This window comes from Phyllostomus hastatus, unplaced genomic scaffold (assembly GCF_019186645.2).
Source record: "Phyllostomus hastatus isolate PE091 unplaced genomic scaffold, TTU_PhHast_1.1 phas_contig_159, whole genome shotgun sequence".
NCBI lineage: Eukaryota > Metazoa > Chordata > Mammalia > Chiroptera > Phyllostomidae > Phyllostomus > Phyllostomus hastatus.
In genome coordinates, this window is record NW_025333640.1 from 38,755,806 (window position 1) to 38,771,324 (window position 15,519).

Here is a 15,519-nt window from a genome sequence, read left to right on the forward strand (position 1 = left end):
AACTAGAGTTACCACCCTGTACATTACACCCCATGGCTTAGTTCTCTAGTAAGTTGGAGTCTGTACCTTTTGCTACCTTATGTAACTTAATAACTCATTTATCAAACTGCCAAAAGAGCAGTAGACAGAACTAGATTAGACAGAAAGTCTTTAGATTTACGATCCATTCTGGTGCTACCACTATTAGCTCTGCACTATTCTCTCTCGATTCGTCGGAAGTGCTGCTGTCTCTACTCTGGCGAACACACCCGTAACCACTGACCGCAGACATCTGGGAACACAGAATATACCTCAGCGTGGCTTCGGCAAATATCTGACGCAGTCTTGCTTCCGTCTCCCCATAGAATCTGTAACAGACAAAACACATTTAAGGACCAACTCATTGTTTTCAAGGCCTTTTCTATAAAAGCTCATCTGACTTTCCAAATACTTCCAGAATACTTAAAATTGCTTTCAAAAGTTATTATCCAAACAACTTGTAGATACATTAAAAAGAAAATTTACAACATTTCACCATATGAAACATCCAGACAGAATACTATGCAACCATTTTTTTTAAACCATGTTTATGCACAGCATCTCTGGTACTGAGCGGAGGTGACCCCCAGCAGGTAATAAATCGTCATCAGTCAGGATGCCTTCAGCACCTGGGCCTGCACAAACGAGGACCTGTAATGGCTTTAGGACGGATGACCTTGCACTTCGTGGGGCTGACGCCGAGTATCTACACTCGACCCAAGAGAATGCAAAGGACCTCCGTGCAGCTACCGAGAGTGAGGGGCGCCGTCACCGGAGGAGAGAACATCTCAGTGGGATGCACAGTGCTGGTCACCGCGGACGGAGTCCAGGCAGACTTCCCGAACGCGCCACGCTCCCGTTTTAAACTGCGGTAACAGGACTCGAGGGCGGCTGCCTCCTCTCGGAGCTCCGCCCACTGATTCACTCTTTCTCGGCAGGCGCTTCTCAATACACGTCTTTTACCAACTCCTCTTACGAAAGTGCCACGAGAATGGAGTTACTTTTATTAGGCATTAGTTACATATAGTAAAGGTACCCTGTGTTGTTAAATTTGTATGACATTTTTAAGGTAAATTCTGTATTTGCAACTCTTGTGAGAGTTTAGTCTTGTTATACCATTTGCAAAGGCAAAGTTTATTTTCTACTTAGCATAGAACCTGTATTTGTAAAGAAAGATGAATAACTGTAAGTTATTGTGAAGTCTGCAATCAACACTCCAGACAAACAGTTTTATTTTTTTTTAGGCTGTGATGAAAGTTTAATTTTTTATGTAGTAGGGGAGGTGTCCCACTGAGTATTTTATTACTTCTAATGATTATGTCTTTATACAATATTTACATATATAGTTATTTCTATCTGGGTAGGCACTGAAGAATAAACACATGGAGCCTGACCCTGGCAGAAGTTACTAAAATAAAAAATAGGGCAGCTTTGTTAGCACAAATAACAGAGTGGATGGTGAATACAAATAACAACCAGGTAGAAGGTAACATGGTGGCCTCATACAGTAAGAAAGAGTCAATTCAACACTGTATTTAAAACATGCATTACTCAATGTCCTGAAGAGACGAGTGAACTGCATCAACCAAATCACTCTTCACTAAGAAATAAAAGCTCTAAAATTGAGATTCCCGTTAAGGAATACAACCGTTTTAAATGGTAAGAGGCAGATAAATAAAAATACCCTAACCGATAAGCTGATAGGTTAGGTGCGGCCAGCCACGTGAAGTGTAACACACCGTCACCGCGTGAGACGCCACGTGGCGGAGACGACACCCGTGAGAAAGGGGTGTGAGCGGCGGCGCGGCACTGTGGCTCAGGCGCGAGCCGCTCCGCAGTCCGCGCCGTGGGGCCGCGTCCGGACCGAGGACCGCCTGCCGGTCGCTGCCCCAGGTCCTCTCCGTCCCCTCCAGCTTTAGTAAAACCCTGAAGCCCAGGGCGGGACGCGTGCGCAAGGATGAGGCACGCAGCACACTGGGAGTCACGCCCCACTGGGCAACGACCCAGTGCGGGAGCGACAAAGGCACGATCGGAACCAGGGTCTCGACGCTGCAGAACGGGCCTGGGCGGACGACGGCACACCGCATCACAACCGCGGGTGCACGTACAGGCAGACAGCGTTTAGAGTGACAGACAGTTCGTGTGTTCCGGTTTTCCGTTTCAGCTATCTTTGATCCAGAATCTTTTTTAATTGAAAAGATACTTCCACTCACCTACTAAAACAATGATTAAATGAGGGAATAACCCAAAGAAAGTGTACTTTTCCTTTAAAAAAAAAAGGCATGCTACACTGAGGTATGATGTTTTTATTGGACTATAACCGTTATCCATTTGCTTCTGTAAAGCAATGCTACAATGATGTGATAAACATAAGACCAATGTTGTTCTAGTTGTTTAAAAACCAGAACTGCTCAATAAATAAGGTCTCCGGACTGTTTTGGGTTTGCCTTACATCATCTAAATCTCTGCGGTAAGGATTCTGTATCTGTTTCCCTCTAGATATTTATCCCATTCTCCAAATCACTGTAACTGGGGCTCGGTGATGAATACCATCCGTGAAATTTTGTTTCATTTATTATTACCAAGTAATAATGGCATAGGCAGAGTTCATCACCATAATGTAGGTTTTTAACTTCCAGTGCTTTACTGCAGTTTTCCGAGATATGTAAAAATGCGGTTTTGTCTCATCTGCAGGCATTCAGGGGCTCGGCTGCCTGAGTAATCCACCTGCAGCCAAACCAGGTCCTTCCGGTGGAGCCCTAAGACCACACCTAGAAAGGAGACTCCGTAACACCGTTCATCCCACCGGAGCGTGCACCTACTTGCTCACAATTTCCGGGCCGTTTATCACGGACACGTAGGCCCCGACCTCGTGGGCGATGGCCCTGGCGATCATGGTCTTCCCGGTGCCGGGCGGGCCGTAGAGCAGCACTCCTCTGGGCGGGGGGATTCCTGGGGGGAGACGAGAGGACGCCGAAGTCAGCACTGCTAGGGCTCCTGGAAGTGCTGTCACGTGGCTTCAAACACAAGCTGACAATCTGAAAGTACCTCGCGTCGCAAAACCACAGTTAAGAGTGAGACCTTCTTTATTCTGCCCGGAAAGACGTACTAACCGGACCAGACCCTGACCTCCAGCAGTGACCGATTCTCTCCAGTCCCTCCCTGTCCAGGCGCACCGATAAAGCGCTGGCCGGACACCACAGTGCTGCCACGCCCCTCCCCACATCACCAAAACGGAGTCCAGACACCCACGAGGGCATAACGCAGCCACCAATCCCAATTTTCACCCAACCATCCATCTTGAAACACACATGCATTCCTACCAAAGTGTCAATCCAAGGGTTCATTTTATATGTATATGTGAAGATTCAGGAAAAGGAAAAAAGCAGAGATGGAGATGGCATGCACCACATACACGCAGAGAACCGGGCAGTGACCACAGGGAAGCAGCCCTGAGATTCCCGGGAACCAAGCCACTCCCACAACCACGTGCTTCCGTGCAGATGTCGGCACTTCCTAACTGAGAAGTTCATCAGCGTTTGGCTCATTCCTCCAGTCATTCCAGCCGATCTGGCCCGACAGGGCAGGTACTGCAGACCCGGCCCAAACAACCGAGCACTGCGCAGTTAAGAGAGACAAGGCTACAGCCAGCTCGTTACAGCCTTAGGAGACCTAGCTGAGAAGAAAGCTCACTTAACCGGCATCTCCCAAAGCAACTCACACCTCCTACCACACCTCCCACAACTCCCACTCGGGAAAGAAAAACAGGTAGAAGGGGGAGCAACCATTAGAGGAGCGGAACGAGCCGACTGCTCCTCAGGCTGCACCGAACACTTCCGGGCGCTACACCCCGAACAAACCGTACCGTAACTCTTGAACAGTTCCAGCTGCTTGAGGGGAAGTTCAACGATTTCTCTGATTGCTTTCAGCTGACCGTTTAAGCCTCCTATCATGTCGTAAGTTACTCTGCATTGGTTCTCCTGCTCCTTTGCATTTGTATGGCTTTTTATAAAATGGACTCTGGTGGCCGCGGAAATGAAATAAAACGTGTCGGTGTTGCGCTGGGCTCCCAGACTGGCCGCCGCTGGCACGCTCTCTCCTCCGGCGAGGTCCCTGTTCCCTTCCCCGGCAGACGCAAGGCTGCAGTCAGGGGCTGTGACTTCCCCGCTGCTGCCACCGGGACTCTGGGTGACACCCGACAAAATGCCACCAGCTTTATCTTTCTTCCCGTCACCCGCGGGCGTGCAGGGAGTGCTGCCTGACGGCGGGACGCGGGTCTCGCCCAGATCCAGCTGGCTTAGCTGTAAGGGCAGATCCAGGGCGCCGGCCCCGGCGCCGGCCTGTTCGGGGGCCGCGCCCTGGGCGTCGGCGTCGGGGTCGCGCCGCAGCTGGCGCAGCACCATGCCGTCTGTCCCCTTCACCTGCAGCACCTGCAACTTGCACGGCCGTCCGTAGAACGTGATGTACAGGAAGTTGCCCGGCAAAACAATCTTGCCATCTATAAAACAGTTTATTGAATATGTATGTTAGCACGATTTTCCACCCATCGAATGTGTAAACAGCCATTTGTGTCATCTATCACAGAAACTATCTGACTGGGAAGACTAATTCAAAGATGGGGGTATTAATAAATAAAACAACTGTCACAAGAACTAAAGGCCCTACTATTCCCCTACCAGGGAGCACCACCTGGAGATCCAAAAACAGCAAGTTGGTTCTCTGAAATGGCAAAGATTCTCCCCACTGCACTAACAAACAGGCGTCTACATTGGATGACAAACTAAACTCAACGGGCACAGTTACACCAACACAGCGCGATGACACTTCTCCCTGGGGAGAGCACGAGGTCAAGGGCTCCGAGTCTCAGCTCCCCCCGGACGGTGTCCACAGACACGCCGTGTGTTCTCTCTGCCGCTCAACTGCCAACCAAGTAATTGGGGGGGGGGGGGGGGGAACATCCCTATCTTAAAAGGACATGAATCCATTGAGAATATTCTCTACACTCATGTGAAAAAAAATATTAAGTATACAAGACCTCAAAGACATCGTCCTGTATTTGCTATGCCTTGCTTCTTAAAAAACTGTTTAAAATATGTCTCACCGAGTTTTCTCAGAAGACAATCAACCAGTTGTTCCTCACTGATATCCACATTTTTGTCACTGTAAAGGGTGAGGATGAGGAAAACAGAAATACAAATTAAATACACCAGAACTTAAATAAACTAACACATACATAGTTGTAATTAGACCTAATCAAAAGCATAGTTAGTTCACTACCTAGAAAGGATTTACACAATTTTGGACCCATTTACAATTTCAGATGGTTCTTATAGCCATGAAAATCCCCTCTGCAGTCTGATGCCCTAGTGGCCTACATGAGTGTTCTTCAGAACACAGGGGGCTACCCAGTAGCAGGCCGTGCCGTCCTCTGTCAACCCTACCCAGCACTTTGTAAATGACATACAACATGTCGGAGTACATTACACACAGAAAGGGCAAACGCTGCTTTGTAAAACACTGTTTCAATGCACACAGGCACATGCATGTGCATGCATGCACTCTGTATGTACTGCAGGTATGTATGTACAACAAACAGCAACGAAAAATGTTTACTTGTTATTGGGTGCCAGCCGAGAACACCTGAAAGACGCTGGCCTTCACTGTCCTGTACCAAACGTGCCTCGTTGGCAAGAGGCTTTTATTGATAGCTTCCTTCACTCCCTTTGTAGAATTTGTAAGTGACCTTTCAGAAAACACAAAGCCCACGTAACACCGCATCTGAAGAGGCGGACCTGAGGACCGTGGTACAGGGGAAGGTGACTCTGGGGGAAGAGCACGCCGGGAACAGGGAGCCCCCGTCGGACCAACGGGGCGGTCAGGGAGGCCGCTCGTTTGAGTGCAGGACACCGGCACACCTGCAGACCAGGCCGCCCGCACAGAAGCACGCCCTCAGTTGGGGGTTCTCAGAGCACGGGCACTTGGGTCCTGCCCCCTGTGGAAGCAGCCCACTACAGTGTCAGTAGAAAGGGAGGGTCGGGCGCAGTGAGAGGCCTCTGTGTGGGGCCACCTGGGCCAGGTCGAAGCCACACCCTCCACTTTCTCAGGAACAAAACTGACAGTCAGTGTGTTCTTTGTCTGCTGCTCCCCCCTAGTGCAACTTCAACTGCTGGCTAAAGGCACTGGCAACCCCCAGGTCGCTGCCAGCAGAGCTTCCCTGGTCGCGATGTGCGCAAAGGAGGCAAACGGTTAGAGCCACACAACACTGTCCCAGCCTCTTGCTGCAGCGCTCATCACAGACGCCCAGGGGACGGCGACTGCAGACGGCAGGGGACGGCACAGCACGCAGGGCAAGTCCCGGCTCCGGGGCCTGTGGGGGGACGGGGTCTGACCCCTAACTGCAGCAGCTGTCCGTGAGGTGGCCTCCCTTCTGAACTACCTCTTCTCTACTGGACAATACAGCAAGTAGAAAAAACAGAATATACCGTGAAAGTTGTTCTAAGAATTGACTATAATGCATGTAAAAAAGATACACTTACATATTTATATATGTTAAATACAACAGCACGTACCCCCAGGAGGAATGGTTCGGTGTTAATTCAATGTGAGAAGCAATTTCACAGAACACACCACCTCAAATGACAAGAACCGACTGTGCACTCACGTGAAGGAGCAAGGAAGAGAAATACAAGGAGGAAATGTCACGAGTCAAACGTACGCATAAGCTAAAGAGGAAATTACACGTGGCTCCCTTAATGCTTAAATTTACTCGTTTATAGAGCCCAGGACCCAGTTATACTTAAACTGTTCCTTATTTCTTGAACTCTGAATAGAAGATACTTACAAACGTGTACAACAGGGGTGTCAAACGCATTGTCACCGGGGGCCACCTCAGCCTGCGGTTGCCTTCAAAGGGCCGAGTGTCATTTCAGCTCCCTAATAGTTAAAGAGTTGTTGCACTTACACAGTCCTAAAATTATTTCAGCCCTTTGAAGGCAACCGCGAGGCTGCTGTGGCCCCCGGTGACAATGAGTCTGACACTCCTGATGTACAGGGACAGTAAAAACACTCAAGCGGTTTTGCTTTAAAAAAAAGAATGGGTGCGGATAAAAGCATTTCCACTAGAAGGCGCTCTAAACTTACTAATGAAATTAATGAAATGTTTCCGATCGAGTACAACTGAAGGCTTAATCAAGCAGCTGATTAAAATTACTGATTTTTTCCTACTGGAAATTAAGTCTCTTATCTAAGCTCTGCTTATTGCCATATTTAAGACATAACATTTTTGGGTTTTTGTTGTTTTGGTTTTTTTTTTTGCTCTGTCTGGTATAGCTCAGTGGATTGAGCTCGGGCCTGTAAACCAAAGGATCGCAGGTTCGATTCCCAGTCAGGGCACATATCTGGGTTGAGCGCCAGGTCCCCAGTAGGGGGCATGCAGGAGGCAACTACACATTTATGTTTCTCTCGCTCTCTTTCTCCTTTCTCTAAAAATAAATAAATAAAACATTTTTTAAAAAAGACTTAAGTTTTTTTAAATAAAGTTTAAAACCAAACTTCCACAGGACACCTATACAGTCCCTCCGCTGTAGGTCATCATCATGACCTGAGTGTCATGCCCTCCGGAGGTCACGCACAGTTAGACCAAAAACCCCATCACCTGGGGGCTGTGCTTGCAGCCTGGTCTGCAGAGTCTGAAGAGGAGTCCAGGGCAATCCGAGTGGTCACCCTAAGGAACTAGACCACCCCCCACCCCACCCCACGAGAGCGGGCAGGCTCCTTCCCCTCACTGAGCCCGTGTCCTCATCTGGGAGGACGAGGCCAGCGTGGGCACCTTGTGCATGGGGTGTTTAGGGGTTACATGAGAGGAAAAAGGGAAAATGTGTGCACACACACCTGTGTGCTAGTACACAGCTGGTGCTCAACATATGTTGTGTTCCTTTTCCTTTCTGCCTTTCATTTTGTCATTTGTTAAACGGTTGGTACATGCTCTGAAAATATTTTCCTGTTTTTAAAGAAAAAGTACGCCAAAGCTCAAGTCTGGCATCTACAAAAGTAGCAAAAGGGAAGAAAACATTTCTAAATCAAGCTTGAAAAACATTCTGTGACTCCTGTAATAGAAGCACACCCTGAAACTGTTAGTAAGCTGTCATTGAAGTACCAAAAGGCCCTGCCAGGTGGCTCAGTTGGTCGGAGCGCCTTCTCGCCCCACCAATCACCTCCGGTCAGGGCGCACACAAGAAGCAACCGATGAACCATGGGCGGCTGAACAACAAGCCCTGCTGGTGGGGCTCAGTGGACTGAGCGCCGGCCTGTGAGCCAAAGGGCCGCCAGTGGAGTCCCCGTCAGGCACAGGCCTGGGTTGCGGGCCAGGTCCCCAGTTGGGAGTGAGAGGCAACCACCCTTGATGTTTCTCTCTCTTTTTCTCCCTCCCTCCCCCTCTGGCTAAAAATAAATAAAATCTTAAAAAAAAAAAGTGAACAACAAATCAACATCTGTCTTTCACTTTCAAATCAATAAAATTTAAAAATTAAATAAAGTTTCAAAAGATGCTCTTTTTAAAAACAAATCCTGATGAGATGTTTACATGCAAACTAGTCAAAATCCGATTAGAGACTGAGTTTCCCAGAGGATGGGAGATAGGCTTTAACTATATCGCTGGCTGACTCAAACAACTAGTCTTGGGTGAGGGGCCATTTAAAAATTCGATGGAAATAACTGTTTCACTAGACTGGATAATCAGTGAGCTAAAATTCACAACCAGGTACTCTGCTGAGCAGTCTCAACTAAACCCGGCTTCCCGCCCCCTCGCAGCCGCAGGGAGACCAGCAGCCCCGCGCACTGCAGACCGAGGCGAGGAGCACGGTCCCACGCCGTCAGCAGCCCGCCCTCTCGCCTGAAGGCTCGGGGCGCACTCCAGGCACAGGCGCCGGGGCCCCGGGCCCTAAGCCACTCAGCGTCCGCCCAGCGTGTGTAACGCACAGGCCTCTGGCCGCCCACACACGGGGCCAGGCCAGACTGAGACACGCCACAGCTGTGACACACACACTGGATTTTGGAGACTTAGTGCAAAACACAGAGTGAAAATATCTCATTATTAGTTTTCAGGTACAAGTTAAAATAAGATTTAACACGTACTGATTAAATAAAATATAAAATTATAACTGATTTCACGTGTTTCTCTTTTTAAATGTGGTTGCTAGGAAATGCAAAGTTACTTATGTGGTTCACATCTGTGACTCTCATTACAACACTTCCACAGGTATTGCTACGGTATCTGGTGGGCACGCCGATGCCGCCACCAAAGAGAAGAGCCAGACCTGAGCGCCACGTCCATCTCCTCGGCCTGCAGCACGGCGCCCAGCAGAGGCTGGACGTGGATGGCGTCGCCGACGCGGACGCCCACGTTCTTCTGGGCGATCTCGCTCAGGCCCACCTTGCCGCCAGGAAACCCGGACACAGGCCAGGCCGTGTACACCTGTCCAGGGCGCAGAAGAAAAAACACGGGAAGATTAACACTCACAGAATATCGGTGATTTATCAAGCCCAGCCAAGTACACGCATCTGCCAGAGGGGCTACACTCTGATACAAGCTATGAAAGAGTTTTTATAAACATTACATCTTTTTGTGAGGACCAGGAAGGACCCCGCAGGGAAGACGGTGGAAGATCTGGGAGGTGGCGCTAGGAGAAGAGACAGGTGTCTCAGGGGGGAGAAAGTGAGGTACGGCCCTGCCGGGAAGGTGCCAGTCGGGCAGCCAGCCTGGAGCACCGGCTCCGGCTCCGGCTAGGACGCAGGGAGGGGCCGGCACTAGAGCTCCAGGGGGGGCCCGGACCTAGTCCAGCGAATATTCCGCTCCAGGCAGTGGGCTGAGCTCACACACTCAGTGTCTTCTCTTCCGCAAGACACAGAGCAGCATTTTTAAAAGGCTAAGCCCAAAACAACAGACAGACTGGGAGGCCTGACATCAGCAGGAGACTTCGCGGCCCTGCAGAGGGCCCCAGGAGACGCGAGGACCCCGGGAAACGAGGCCGGGGCAGGGGCAGGGGCAGGGGCCGGGGCCGCAGTGAACGAGAAACGAGCCGGGCTGCCGGAAGACGGCAGCGAGGAGACCCGGGGCTGCAACCAAGGAGGGAAGCTGAGCACTGTGTAACCAGGACACGACCTTCACCCCCAAACAGTGTTTCCGTGGAGACCAGTGACGGAGTGGGAGCCTAAGGACGACCGTGTGCGTCTGGCCGCCACCGTGACATGCAGGGACCACGCTCCCGCCGCGGTCGGACGGCAAAGGAGGACACGGCTGACGTGGGGTGAGGGTCTTTAAGACGCAGGTCTCCGTCTCTTCCTCGCGTGGAAAATGCCAACCAAAGCGCGCCAACCCTCCCAGACCGAGGGCCGGCGAGGGCTCGCACCTCCTGCGCCCCGTGCAGGCCGGTCAGCAGCACCGGCCGGCCTATGCGTATGTTCGCGGACTTCATCGTGCCCAGCCCGAGCTGGACCAGGGAATTCTGGAACTTCCTGGGAATCTTGTCATCTGCCAAGAGGACAAGAGGAGAAGAAAGTTACTGCTGTGGTGTCTGGCAAGGGAAGTTAGGGGCACGCTCTCCTTTGGAGGAAACGCACGCCCTCCAGCCACGTGGCCACGGGACCGCTCACCACGCCCCGAGTGAACCACGGTGCCAACCACCCCCCCCCCCCCCCGCTCCCACAGGCTCCGAGCCCACCCTTTTGAGGATCCAGACCGCGCGAGTGCTAACTTACAAACGGGACGTTTCGGGGAATAGCTAATAGTTCTCATTATTTAAAAGACTTTTCACGTTCATGAGGAACTGAGCATATTCGCAACTGGAAGTCTGAGCTTTCCTTCGCGCATCACAGATTTTCCGAGCTGAAATCCAGAGCTGGCCCACCGTCGGGCTCTAGACGATTGGGTCCCGTTTCCACTTCCGACCCACGTAGTAGCAATCGGATATTTTTCACCTCTGTTCCCAAGAGTACGTGGAGCGGGGAGGAGCCCCCCAGGAGAACACCCTCACACTGCCCGGGCCCCGCACTCCGCCCAGCTGGCGATGCTTCTGAAAATGACGTGACGACCTCTCCACCCCCCCCCCGGGCCTCACCCTTGGTCTGAAAACGCCCCTACCCACCCGGCCCCTCAGGCCTCACCCTTGGGTAGCGCTCCTTCCTCTGGCTCTCCCAGCACGGCCCGCGGCCCGAGGCCCGTTACCAGCACTTAGCATCATCATATCTGTCTGCTTTACAATCTGACTTTCTCCCAAACTACACACTGCTTTGGGACGGGAATCGAGCCGTATTTATCTCTGCATGGCCAACACCTAGCGCGGCACCACGTGCAGCAGCCGCACGGCGTCTGTGAAGCGACCGGATGTATTGTAGGTGAGTGCGCGGGATTTTTCTTTCCAGCAAAAATCCACAAAACACTTCATGAAATTTTAACCCGCCACGAACTTCATATAGAATTGCAGACATGTGGCATCATCACAGAGCTCTAGTATTAATGTTCCCTAATAATCAGAAAAACAGCTCTTTTGTCATGAAACACTAAGCCAGCGGAAGGAAACCAAGAGCATATCTGATGTACAGAACTCCGTGCCGCAAAGTAACTTCCCGGCACGTGCATTCTCCTCCTCTGATCGGACGGGCCGCGCCTGTCCAGAAACACGAAGCATTTCGCAGAGCTAGGACTAACAGGGCTGAGTACAAAATAAGACGAGCGCATCTTGCCCCGGCTGCAGCAGCTCAGCGGATTGAGCACCAGCCTACAAACGGAAAGGTTTCTGGTTCGGTTCGATTCCCAGTCCGGGCACAGGCCTGGGTTGTGGGCCAGTCCCCAGCTGGGCGGCATGAGAGGCACCCGCACATTGATGTTTCTCTCCCTTTCTTTCTCCCTCCCTTCTCTCTAAAAATAAATAAATAAAATTCTTTTTTTAAAGACCGTATTTTGTAGTCATGAGAGGCTGAAAAGAAAGTCGACTTTCCTGGGAGCATCGGGTCTCTCTCACGCAGTGTGCCCGTCTCACGTGCAAACTCACGTGGCCCCCACCGGCGACGGCGGCCAAGTGTCCCAGGGCACGGCCTCACGATGACCGCTCCCGCGTGACAGCACCCTCACCGGCGGTGGGGGGCGGTCGTCAGCAACAGTCTGAGCGTTCTCTCCCTCCCCGCCCCGCCCTGCACGTTCACCGAGCACCGGGACCTGACAAGCCACAGGCTCCTCAGAACACGGCCGCTTCTCCCCCGTCACCCCCGGAGGTCACGTTCACACCCGTCCACTGGCCCGGTTCTCAAGACGTCGCCGTGGTGTCCTCCGCTGACAGCACATGGACCCCGCACGCCGCCCTCCCCGGTTCCGGGCTCCGGTCCTCCTTCCTCGGAGACCGACTTAAAAACGCATCACGCCCTGGCTGGCGTAGCTCAGTGGACTGAGCTCGGGCTGTGAACCAAAGGGTCGCAGGTTCGATTCCCAGTCAGGGCACAGGCCTGGGTTGCAGGCCACGTCCCCAGTGGGGGCCACGTGAGAGGCAACCACACATTGATGTCTCTCTCTCTGTCCCTCCCTTCCCCTCTCTCTAAAAATAAATAAATAATTTAAAAAACAAAAAACAAAAAAACGCATCTCAACACCCGATGCCCCCGGGAACTAACGGCAGACGTATCGGGCACTTATGAGCCAGATCAACCCACAAGACAGTAAAGGTCATTTCGGACAGCCATCCCCGCGTCCCTCGGTCAGTCAGTCCGCAAACCTTCACTGTGTGACCAGTGTGTGGCGGGCACTACGCCAGACACTGGGGACAGAGTGGACACCGTCCTTGGCTTCACAGGGCCCACAAGCTAGCAGACTAACAGAGTTATCAAACAACCCCTGCATAACTGCATGATTATAAACTGACATTAGTGCAATCGAAAGCTCAGTGTGCCAGGGGGAAAGCCTTCAATTCGGGGTCTGGTCTAACTGGAATAAGAGAAGGGTTCTCCGAGGAAGTAATGTATCGACTCAGTTCTGCAGAGGAGGAATTAAGAACTAAGTGGGGAGGGAAAAAAAAGCAGCCCTGAGCAAAGAGAACGGCACGTGCAGAGACTGTGGGCGAGAAGATCTCTGGGCGGCGGGGAGCGAGGACAGGCAGAGACAGGGGAGATAAGCGGGCCGCGTGAGGAAGGTCAAGGCCAGCCCTGGCAGCGCTGCAGGCCAGGGAGGGGTGGAAAGCGGGTCCCCAAAGGACCTTCGTTTGCTCGCAAGTCCACTCGGCCCCAGGGCAGGAAGCGGGGGGAACGGAGTGAAGGAGAGCAGGAAAGGGGGAGAAGGGTGAGGTGACAGGTGGGACTTGGGGGCAGACTCAACCGGGAGATGTAAGAGAGCTGCCAGACGCGACCCCCGGGTTCTGGACTTGGAAATGGGAAAACTGAACAGGCCCGGAGTCTGCTGGGTGGCAGGAAGTGAGGTCTTGGGGTCGGTCCTGGAGGACCTTTGACAACAGACTCCAAGGCAGAGAGACAGCCCACTGCGATCCAAAGGGCGTGCGGTCGGCCACGTGTGTGCGGTCGGCCACGTGCGTGCTTCTGGCTCCCGGTCAGCACGGAGGAGGAGAGTGAACGTTTAGACGCTGTGACCACCATCCGACAGAGTGATCTCACGTCTGCTGAATCTCATACAGGTGTCTACTTTTTAACTTATTTTTATTGTGTTGTGCAGCAGCTCTGACCTATGACCTCTCTCAAATTTTAAAACCTCCCCTACACGTTGGAGAAGCTTTGGTCTGGACCAGCCATTTTCACCCGGCGGGCTGCGAGAACGTTTAAAATGCTCGACCCCTGACTGTTCAGTCCCGGGCAGCAACCTCTTTCCCTCAGATTTAAAAGACAACAGCCAACTCAACAACAGCTGTCCAGTGTGCATGAAGCAAAATTACACCTATTTCTTTTGTCAGATCAGCAAAAAAATATGTATTCTGACGGGCCGCAGAATTTCACTGACTGGTTTGCGTGTGCCAGGGGACGAGGGTGGCTGGACATGGCTGCTGCCGAGGTCGGTGAGTCAGGACGGAGCGATTATTCTAGAGAAGGGGGCGAGGACCAAGAATGGAGGGCCGCCACACCCGGTGGCCGGGGCAAGACTAGCGCGGGCAGGAAACTGACCAAGCACCCACCAGGGGAAGAAGAGAACCTAGGAAAGTCTCAAGATGCGCCAAGGGGAGAAGTCAAGTGTTTCACGGAGGAGGAAAGGGGCAACTACGAGAGGGAGGTCAAGGGTGGTCAGCCATGAAGTCGGTCCGGTGGGTCTGGGAGTCTGCGACCTCGCAGGTGACCAGGGCAGGGGCAGCCCTGGGAACACGGGGTGCAGGCCGAGCAGCGACCACCTGCCCATGTTGCGGGGGGCGAGTGAGCATGGGGACCCTCGAGGCGAGCCTGGCGGGCGCACGTGGTGCTGTCTCCACGGTGAGGGGTGAGGACGGAGGCCTGGGGGCTCCAGGTCCAGAGTTACCCTCCAGCTTCGCCGCTACGTCCGTCCGCGGGGGCGCAGACCCGAGTCTCACCGCGCCTGTGGGCCGCCCCATTTTCGAAGCTGTGGCGCACAGAGGATTTACTCCCAAGGCTTCCCCGGCAAGTCCGTTCTCCCAGCTCCCGGGAGCTGGGATCGAGGGTAATAACGGCTTTGGGATCACGCGTCTGGACTCAACTGTCGCCGCTGGCGTGGAATAGCTGTGCAACCTGCGGAATGGTCACGATGAACCGAGTGTCCGTGTCCCGGGGCGTCCGTGGAGGTTAACTGGGAAGGCGACGCTCGAGGACAAGGATGAGCTACCCCCCGCCCGACCCCAGAGCCCACGCAGCCGTGCGAGGGAAAGCCCCCTTTCGTCCCTGAGGGCGCAGCGTCGCCCCTCGGGAAGGGTGCACCCACACTGGACTGAACTGGGCTTCGTTTTTCTCCCCCCCTGCTCGCTAGAAAGGAGCTCTTTTGCCGTGAAATATATCGGACGTCTCACGGGAGGCGAAGTTGTCTCGAGTGCAACTGGGCGATTCCAGACAGTTTACGAAGGGACCGCGGCGCCGGTCCCGCGCAGAGCGCTCGTGCCCGCGCCGCGGCGGGCCTGGCCCCGAGCCTCTCCCCCCTCGGCCCCGCGACCCTCGCGACCCTCGGCGCGCGGCGCCTCCAGGCGGACCGCCGGGTCCCGTCCCCGCAGGCGGCGCCCCCTCGGCGCCGACCGCCCTCCCACCCCTCTCACCCTTTTCTAAGAAGTTGATCACCGCCAGAGTCCCGGGCGCCGCCGCGAAGCCGGCTTCGGCAGGAGCCGCCGAGGCCCCCGCCGGGGAGTGAGCCGCGGCGGGCGAGGGCGACCCGCCGTCGGAGCTCCGGCTGAGCCGTTTTCGGTTCTTCTTGGAAGACATGATCGCGGGGCAGCCTGGAAGCTGAAGCGCCGAAGCCGGCTCAACGTGCGCGCTTCACGGAGGGAAAAACTTCCGGGGCAGGAGTCGGCGAGGCCCCAC

General features: G+C 53.3%; 1 protein-coding gene across 2 annotated transcripts in view; it reads right to left on the minus strand.

The window, feature by feature from the left end:
* Positions 1–15,464, minus strand: part of SPATA5 (spermatogenesis associated 5) — a 113,754-nt gene extending 98,290 nt beyond the window's left edge. For both annotated transcript variants that reach the window (XM_045831764.1, XM_045831762.1), the window contains exons 1-7: positions 15,258–15,464; positions 10,425–10,546; positions 9,333–9,490; positions 5,120–5,178; positions 3,884–4,516; positions 2,841–2,970; positions 291–347 (exon numbers count right to left, since the gene is read on the minus strand). In XM_045831764.1, coding sequence (XP_045687720.1) covers positions 291–347; positions 2,841–2,970; positions 3,884–4,516; positions 5,120–5,178; positions 9,333–9,490; positions 10,425–10,546; positions 15,258–15,420 — 1,322 coding nt within the window. In that variant the 5' untranslated portion in view covers positions 15,421–15,464. The remainder of the gene's footprint in view (positions 1–290; positions 348–2,840; positions 2,971–3,883; positions 4,517–5,119; positions 5,179–9,332; positions 9,491–10,424; positions 10,547–15,257) is intronic.
* Between the last annotated feature and the right edge of the window lie 55 nt (positions 15,465–15,519).